General features: G+C 38.4%; 2 protein-coding genes across 6 annotated transcripts in view; one reads left to right on the top strand and one right to left on the bottom strand.

Moving 5' to 3' along the window:
- The window catches only part of LOC134794343 (ATP synthase subunit s, mitochondrial), a 242,433-nt gene that overhangs the window by 136,508 nt on the left and 96,501 nt on the right, over positions 1 to 9,424 (top strand). The gene's annotated exons all lie outside the window — the stretch shown is intronic.
- LOC134794327 (cytosolic purine 5'-nucleotidase) overlaps positions 5,133 to 9,424 on the bottom strand; it is a 42,270-nt gene continuing 37,978 nt past the window's right edge. For all 5 annotated transcript variants that reach the window (XM_063766115.1, XM_063766114.1, XM_063766117.1 and 2 more), the window contains 2 exons: positions 8,292 to 8,391; positions 5,133 to 8,043 (listed from right to left, as the gene is read on the bottom strand). In XM_063766115.1, the coding sequence (XP_063622185.1) occupies positions 7,912 to 8,043; positions 8,292 to 8,391 (232 nt within the window). In that variant the 3' untranslated portion in view covers positions 5,133 to 7,911. The remainder of the gene's footprint in view (positions 8,044 to 8,291; positions 8,392 to 9,424) is intronic.

The following is a 9,424-nucleotide window of genomic DNA, read 5'->3' as shown; positions in this document are numbered from 1 at the left end:
TCCACTGCTGGACATAGGCCTCTCCTATTGCACGCCATTGAGCACGATTTGCGGCAACTCTGAACCAGTGTTGGGCATTCAAGAATAAAATCATTATTTGAATAAGAATTCGTAGGATAAAATCATCTCGATTTTATTCCCGTCAAAAATATTCAAATAATTTTGGTCGGGAATAATTCGTATGAGAAAAAATTGAATGAGAATAACTTTTTCTTAATCAAATAAATATAATCATGATTTTTAATCGAAATAATATTCCACGAATAAAAATGTAGTCCGGGTACCGTATAGGTACTAATTACGTATAGTTAGGTAGATGTAATAGTAGTTAGTCTCTTGTCTAATTTATACCTATTTTATGGAATAAAATCTTACAAATTGACTGTCGCATAACGCATAGTTTCAGTAACCGTATTATTTTTAATTTACTAACCAAATCATTAGGTTAAATTTAGCTGGTCTAAGCGCTTTGTCTCTATCACTCTTACATATTAGTGCGATAGAGAGACGGAGGTAGCGTTCCGTTGACGTAGCGCAAACGATTGGCATATTGGCTACGAACCCAAGGTGCCTAGCCAAGATGACAATTTTTGTTTTTATTTTAATAACCAAATCATTAGGTAAATTTAGTTGTTCTGGAGGCCTAGCCAATATGCCAATCGCTTGCGCTCCAACAACGAAGCGCTTTCTGTCTCTATCACTCTTACATATTAGTGCGATAGAGAGATTAGAGAGACAAAGATAGCGTTTCGTTGTCGTAGCGCAAACGTTTGGCATGTTGGCTACGCCCCCAATGTGCCTAGCCAAGATGCCAATTTTTGTTTTTATTTTAATAACCGAATCATTAGGTAAATTTAGCTGTTCTGGGGGCCTAGCCAACATGCCAATCGCTTGCGCTCCAACAACGAAGCGCTTTCTGTCTCTATCACTCTTACATACAAGTGCGATAGAGAGACAAAACTAGCGTTTCGATGTCGTAGCGCAAACGTTTGGCGTGTTGGCTACACTCCCAATGTGCCTAGCCAAGATGCCAATTTTTGTTTTTATTTTTATAACCAAATCATTAGGTAAATTTAGCTGTTCTGGGGGCCTAGCCAACATGCCAATCGCTTGCGCTCCAACAACGAAGCGCTTTCTGTATCTATCACTCTTTCATATTAGTGCGATAGAGAGACAGAAACAGCGTTTCGTTGTCGTAGCGCCAACGTTTGGCGTGTTGGCTACGCTCCCAATGTGCCTACCCAAGACGCCAATTTTTGTTTTTATTTTTATAACCAAATCATTAGGTAAATTTAGCTGTTCTGGGGGCCTAGCCAACATGCCAATCGCTTGGGCTCCAACAAAGAATCGCTTTCTTTCTCTATCACTCTTACATATTAGTGCGATAGAGAGACAAAGATAGCGTTTCATTGTCGTAGCGCGAACGTTTGGCATGTTGGCTACGCTCCCAATGTGCCTAGCCAAGATGCCAATTTTTGTTTTTATTTTAATAACCAAATCATTAGGTAAATTTAGCTGTTCTGGGGGCCTAGCCAACATGCCAATCGCTTGCGCTCCAACAACAAAGCGCTTATTTATTAGTGCGATAGAGAGACAGAGAGAGCGCTTCGTTGTCGGAGCGCAAACGATTAGCATAATGGCTAGGCCCCCAGAACAGCTAAATTGTAACCAAAGATTTGGTTATTAAATTAAAAACAAAAATTGTCATATTGGCTAGGCACATTGGGAGCGTAATACCCAACATGCCAAACGTTTGCGCTACGACAACGAAACTCTATCTTTGTCTCTCTATCGCACTATATGTAAGAGTGATAGATACAGAAAGTGCTTCGTTGTTGAAGCGCAAGCGATTGGCATATTGGCTAGGCCCCCTGAACAACTAAATTGTACCCAAAGATTTGGTTATCAAATTAAAAACAAAAATTGACATCTTGGCTAGGCACCTTGGGTGCGTAGCCAATATGTCAATCGTTTGCGCTACGAGAACGAAACGGTATCTCTGTCTCTCTATCGCACTAATATGTAAGAGTGATAGAGACAGAAAGTCCTGCGTTGTCGGAGCACAAGCGATTGGCATCTTGGCTAGGCCCCCAGAACAGCTAAATTTACTCAATGATTTGGTTATTAAATTAAAAACAAAAATTGGCATCTTGGCTAGGCACATTGGGAGCGTAGCCAACATGCCAAACGTTCGCGCTACGACAACGAAACGCTATCTTTGTCTCTCTATCGCACTAATATGTAAGAGTGATAGAGAAAGAAAGCGCTTCGTTGTTGGAGCCCAAGCGATTGGCATATTGGCTAGGCCCCCAGAACAGCTTAATTTACCTAATGATTTGGTTATAAGAATAAAAACAAAAATTGGCATCTTGGCTAGGCACATTGGGAGCGTAGCCAACACGCCAAACGTTTGCGCTACGACAACGAAACGCTATCTTTGTCTCTCTATCGCACTAATATGTAAGAGTGATAGAGACAGAAAGTCCTGCGTTGTCGGAGCACAAGCGATTGGCATCTTGGCTAGGCCCCCAGAACAGCTAAATTTACCTAATGATTCGGTTATTAAAATAAAAACAAAAATTGGCATCTTGGCTAGGCACATTGGGAGCGTAGCCAACATGCCAAACGTTTGCGCTACGACAACGAAACGCTATCTGTCTCTCTATCGCACTAATATGTAAGAGTGATAGAGAGAGACTATGCGCAACTCTACGGAGGGTCAACGTTTGGTATGATGGCTAAGCACCCTGATCGGATGATAGAACTAGATAGTGTATAGCGAAACTCTTCAATGTGTACTATACCTAAACTATAGTAACAAATATCAAATCAATCCGACTTTTAAATAGAAGGGTGAAAATCAACTTATAACCGATTGTACTACAAAAATTAACTTAATTCTAAATAACATTTTAATTGAATAAAACCTTAGTTAGAATAGGCCCACTTCTAGAATAATTATTCTGTTTTTTATTACGCATTTAAAATAAGAGTCACATGATTTATTCACCTTAATTGTATTCTAAAATAACTAGTGCAAGAATAATTCTAATTCAAATCGATTTGAATAAGAATAAAATTTCTGTTTTTATTCTTATTCTTATTCAAGTTAATTTTTGCCCAACTCTGCTCTGAACCAGCTCTTGCCAGCCGCCTTGCGAAGGTCATCGCTCCATCTAGTCTTAGGGCGTCCTACGCTACGTTTGCCGATGCGCGTTCTCCACTCGAGAACTCGTCTACCCCAACGGTTATCGGTTCTACGGCTAATATGACCGGCCCACTGCCACTTCAGCTTGCTAATCCGGTGGGCTATGTCGACGACTTTAGTTCTCTGACGGATAACTTCATTTCGAATACGATCCCTCAGAGAGACTCCGAGCATAGCCCTTTCCATAGCTCGCTGAGCGACTTTGAATTTATGGACCAGTCCTGGTCTGGTCCATAATTTTGATATGTAGACAGATATATATATTGTTTCGACATTAAGGATTGAAATCAGTCCAAATTTGTGCAGCAATGTAGGTTTATATTCAAATTTCGTCAAGTGGACGAAAACTAGCGCAATGACCCTATAAGTTTTTAGGAAAGGATATTCGTTAAAAAAAAACTAAATGATTAAACAAAAAAATTGAAAGGTATTTTGTATTTTGTATTTGAAATACATTATTTTAAACACTGTAATTTGTATTTTGTATTTCAAATACCCGTCACCAAAGTAATTTGTATTTGGTATTTCAAATACTTTTAAAAATGTATTTTGTAATTTGTATTTGAAATACGTGGAAGCCAGTATTTTGCCCAACCCTGGTTATAACGCCTACAGCTGGCTGTAAGAAACGTTGTCATTCGTGAGTTTCTGTTTAAGACTATTTGCAGCTTAGGGCGATTCATGAAAGCTGGTAAAACGAATGGATAGGGTTTTGACTGCATACTCCAACCCTGTAAAATTGTAGATTAATCGTTAGCGTACATCTTGTGAAATAAATCGTAAACTACTACAGTTGACGCCAATAAGCAGGTGCTGCCCTCTACAGTTTATGCACGCTTCTTTGCGCGGTGTAGAGTTTTCCACCGTGTCGACTAAATCGAAAGCCTTCACACAATTTACACATGCGTAGCGCCAATAAACAGGCCCGGCTTCTATGTTGCCCATACTGTTGTGGTACCTAAGATTGATTCGACGACATTTACATAATAATAGATGTTATTTCGGTAACATGGTTAATTTCACTTGCACGCCAGCTTTCCTGAAAAATATGTTATTGTATTATTTTATTATTAAGAAAAAACAACTGTACAGGTCCAGACCGCGCGAGGCTTTTGGCGGTCGGAGCCCGGGAAGCCGGTTACTGGCTACATGCCCATCCTTCGCCCAATACTGGTACTTTCCTGGATCCGGCCTTCCTTAGACTGGCGACTGGTTTGCGACTCGGGGTTTCGGTGTGTACGCCACACGTATGCTCTTGTGGCACGGACGTGGACCGACTGGGACACCACGGATTATCTTGTCAAAAAAGTGCAGGCCGTTTTTCGAGACATGCGTCGCTTAATGACATAGTCCGTCGGTCTCTTGCCACCATCAATGTGCCTGCTCTTCTTGAGCCGACTGGCATTATCAGAGATGATGGCAAGAGGCCCGATGGGGTGTCTTTAGTTCCTTGGAGCTTGGGACGGATGTTGGTGTGGGATGCTACCTGCGTAGACACACTGGCACCGTCCCACCTACAACGGACTACTGTAAAAGCGGACGGAGCGGCGGAAAACGCCGAAATTCTAAAACGTAACAAATATAAGAGCCTCGGTAGAGAGTACCATTTTGTACCATTTGGAGTTGAAACTCTAGGTCCATGGGGTCCCAGCGCGCATAAGTTGTTCGCAGAAATCGCGAAGCGTCTAGTTGACGTAACTGGTGACCGAAGAGCTGGCGGCTACCTCGCACAACGTATCAGCATTGCGATACAGCGAGGAAATGCCGCCAGCATCCTTGGTACAATGCCTCAAGGGCCTATTTTAGATTTAAGATAGTTATTAATTTCGTTTAGTAGTACCTCTGTATATATATTGTATGTAAATTAATGATTTTGAAAAAAAAAAATTAAAGGATTAAAAAAAAAATAGAAAAAATAAACCACTTGTTATTTTTCATTTATTTATTTTTTGCGATCTATAATTTCTACATTTGTGTAATTAGTAAAAAGTGGAATCACTATACTTAGATACAAAACATCCCTCTTTTTAAACGTAATATTATGCTACATTCGAATTATAGCTATTTGTTCCTATAGATTACTTAAAAAACAATCAAACTTAAATATTACATAAAGTAAACGCAATGTCAACACAAATAAAATATCAATGATTTAACAAAAACTTAACTTACATGAAGTAAAGAAGCCTAAGAATTTACAATAATTCCTATCTTACAAAAATGTAAAAACAATTTTAATAGCAGCAATCAAAGAAATGCGAGTATGGTAAATAGAACATTGTTAAAATTATAGCCTCATAGAAACTACTAACTTCTATTTACAGCTATAATCAACAACTTTTTAAATCCCTGTTCCATAAAAATGTAACGATACTCGCCACTGGCAAAACTAGTATTTACTATTTTTTACAAACTATTTTTTACAGGGATAGTTTGCACAACCACACATCATATAACCCTTTAAATCAGCACGACAAAGGGAATACATTTTCTAAATGTTAGCCGTGCCGTCTGCCTTTGAACGTTTAAGGAGTTAAATATTGTCCTGCGTCTATCAAAGAATTCGCATTCACAATAGTAAGGGTGGAAAGCATTTTAATTCATGGGTAATTTTGAAACTAATGACACTTTTTTACAATATTAAGATTGCTGATATTTGCCATAAATCTAAAGTATCCTTGAGTTAAAATACTTTAACTCCTTAAAAACTATTTAAACTACTCGTAAAAAACTACATATGTGTCGTTCTCAAGTAAAAGGTACCACATTATCGTTTGCCATAAGGACGCTCTGACAGGTTATTCGTAATAATTCGTATAAAGACCTAAGCAAATTTCTGTCTATATGGTAAGCGACAAAGTGGTACCTTTTGCTTGAATACGTCACATATCAGTAACTCAAGCATTTCAACAGATTACGCGATCCATATGAACAAGACTAGTCCTTTCACACAAAAAATGGCCCCTAAATCTAAATTTTGACCGCTAAAATACAAATGGCGGTCGATATCTATTTATATAGCTAATAACGTAATAGCACCCACAAGCTTACAGTATAACTATAACTGGGTACTTATTAAAATCACAATACATCATCATCACCAGAATCAGACTTTTCCATTGCGGGAAAAAATATTTAATTACAATTTTAAACGGACTAATAAGGAATCACCCTTAACTACTATAATTGAATGCCACTGCGATGGCAACAACAGCTACGGAGACAAAGTTATTTTTTTTTTCAAATATTGTTTAAAACCATGGTCAACTCTACTCATTGTTAATTTTGGACACTCATTGTAGTGACAAGTAAGGTGACTAAACTTTAGGATCTTTTTGATTAATAATAATTATTGAACTTATTTCTAACACCGGAATTAGAATCGTGTATCAAGCCCTAGTATTTTTTAATCTACTAAATAACTCTTATTGTTGTTATGAGGTAATATTTTTACCTATCAAGCTATATGTTTACTCAAATAATCAACAGTTAAAATGTTAACCCTTTTCCAGGCATACGATTGAACGACCACATACGCGCCAACAAAATTTCAACTTTAGCATTCCGATATAAGGTTCAAATTAGTTTGCACTTTCGGGGAATATGACTTGGCTTCAAATGAATCATCAAAGCTGGATTAATTGGAATATATTTGGATAAAACCTTTTAGATTAGTGCGGCCCAGAAAAGGGTTAAGACCGAATTACCAAACGACACTTAATTTTAATCTTACACATAATTAATTACATAATTAAAGTAGCGTATGTAATTCAAGATGTTATTTTGTAAAATTACATTAGTCTAATCAGACTATAAGTATTGAGCTAAACGTACTATAGAATGATTGACAAGAGTTTAAGGCAAATTCGAAAGTCACAGACTACTAAATTAATAGAAGTATTAAAAAAAAGTTTCCCGCTCTCATACACGACAGATTATTTTATACACTTTGAACGTCTATTAGTCTAGTTGTCTGTGGTTAAATATCTGAAAATATTTGTTGATGTAGAAGCAGAACTCTAATAAGAAGTTATTTTCTTTAACAGTATTGAGACAATTTTACGGTTAAAGTTGAGAAATATGTCGAGATCACCATCAAAGCATGGTAGCGATTGCACAATGCACATCAGTGAGTCATGAAATCTTTTAACGATAGTCAGTATAAAAAGAAAACGATGCATCACTTCTGTATAAACGCTACCATACTAAGACCATATTGAATAATTCAGTTCAATGTATTAATTCGTTACATTGTAGGTACTGCTGTTTTATCAAACACGCACGCGGAATTATTTGCATATTCCACAACCTCTCATGTTATAGTATAGTCCAACAAGAAATTGTAGAAAATAAATGAGGGCGCCACTTCCTACGTAACTGTCACATTTTTGACGTAAAATGCTTAAACGTGGCAACAATTTAGTATGGAATTGTTTTGTTCTATTTTATTTTATTTCTACTAGTTTACGTCGCACTATAATAGACGTATTCGGACGTAGTCTCCGCGTGATCCTCCGTCTCCGTTAAAATGTTATACTCTGTAACGATATTCGGACATCTGAAGACTCACTCGATTCCGGACGTCACCCGTTAAGGTCGCTCGGCCATTCCGACGAGAGCGAGACCCCGCGTGTTCTCTCGATGTTAAAAGTGTACGGTCCGTACCGTTCGACGTGGCTTGGTTAGTGGTCGGCCGGGGTGGTTTATTTGTGCTTGGCCTGGTCGTCGTCGTCCGAGCAGTCCTCGTCGTGCGTGTGCGTGAGCTGGCGCGGCGTCTCGGGCCGCGCGTGCGGCACGTTGGCGCCGGACGCACAAGCCACCGGGACACGCACGTCCTGCCATTACAAATTTCATTAGGTAAAATAGGTATGTAAATAGGGCTTGCATTTTTCAATATAATTGGCTATTTTGGAAAGCTTTTATTTTTTTTTACACTAAGCTTAACGCATATAATAAACGTTATACCGTTCCGTGCCGATAGGAACGTTTGCAGAAAATATGAAGGCCTCTTGAATGTACGAAACGGGAAAAGCTGGTAAATACGGACGAGACGTAATTAAATTTTGTCAAAACATGATTGTACCTTAGAGTCCCTAGTGTCCGTGTAGATGGCGCTCTGGTCGTCGATGTCGTCGCCCACCGACGCCACGCTGTAGGCGCGCATGGCGCTCGGGTGCCGGGACCTGTACACATTCATCAATTATTAGGGCTTTTAAATAATGATTTTTATCTTATTGAAGCTATAAAACTCAAACTTTAATATAGAAGGTACTTTTCCACGAGGAATGTTCATTGTTCACAAAGTTGATTTTTGACGTTTCAGATTTCAAAAATGCTTTCATAAGTATGTCCGGATGTTCTCCTCTACAGGTCGCATTCTCAAGCAAAATGTCGTAAGCAAGTTCGATAACGTAGTTAAGAGCGCTCTTACAAGAAAAGTCGAAATAATGCAAAATTGATGATACTAGTCGACGAAATTCAGGACTTTGCGCTTATTATTAGAAACAATGAGTACTTGTTCCAGTAAAAGCGTCTTCTTATCTTTGTAAATGTCGTTGTGAATATTAGAAAAAGGACTTATTATATTAGTAATGATTTTTTTTCTGATGGTTGTTTCCGAAAAACCCCGTGAAGCACTGAATGGCGAGCTCTTATTTGGAAATGTTGAGAATTTTACTCTGCTAAACCTGGCTATTTTGTATTACTAATACCCTGTACTTTAGGCATATCAAACTATATTTTTCCTACATACCTTTGAGAAAGAGAAAATCAAAGTAAAACGAACTCGATTTTCTCTCCGAAACAAGTGTCAATTCCTACGAAAATCTACTTAATGTCGAAGTCATTTTCATACTCAAGCAATCTGCAACGTTTGCTTATACTGTTGGTATACATTAGTGTTTATGAAATTCTACTATAATTTTTTGGCAATTTTTTGAAAACTACTCTATATTACCGATGACGCGCGCTGCGCCAGCTCAGTGCCGCGGCAGAGCTTGTAGAGGCAGGACGTGTGTCGGTCGGCTCCGCACATTTTCAACGGCGACGACGAGGTTTTTTATCATTGTGTGCGGCGGGCGCCGTGTAAAACGCTATACTGTGTGCGTGTAAACCGCAACGAGAGACTTTGATCCTAGCACTGTTTTTATAGTATTATAATTTATAATGGTACAGTTTAATAAACTACCGGACAGGATTAAAAATATTTGAAACGAC

This window comes from Cydia splendana, chromosome 10 (genome assembly GCF_910591565.1).
Source record: "Cydia splendana chromosome 10, ilCydSple1.2, whole genome shotgun sequence".
Taxonomy (NCBI): Eukaryota; Metazoa; Arthropoda; class Insecta; order Lepidoptera; family Tortricidae; genus Cydia; species Cydia splendana.
Note: the sequence above shows the minus strand (reverse complement) of the source record. Positions and strands in the feature narration are given on the sequence as shown.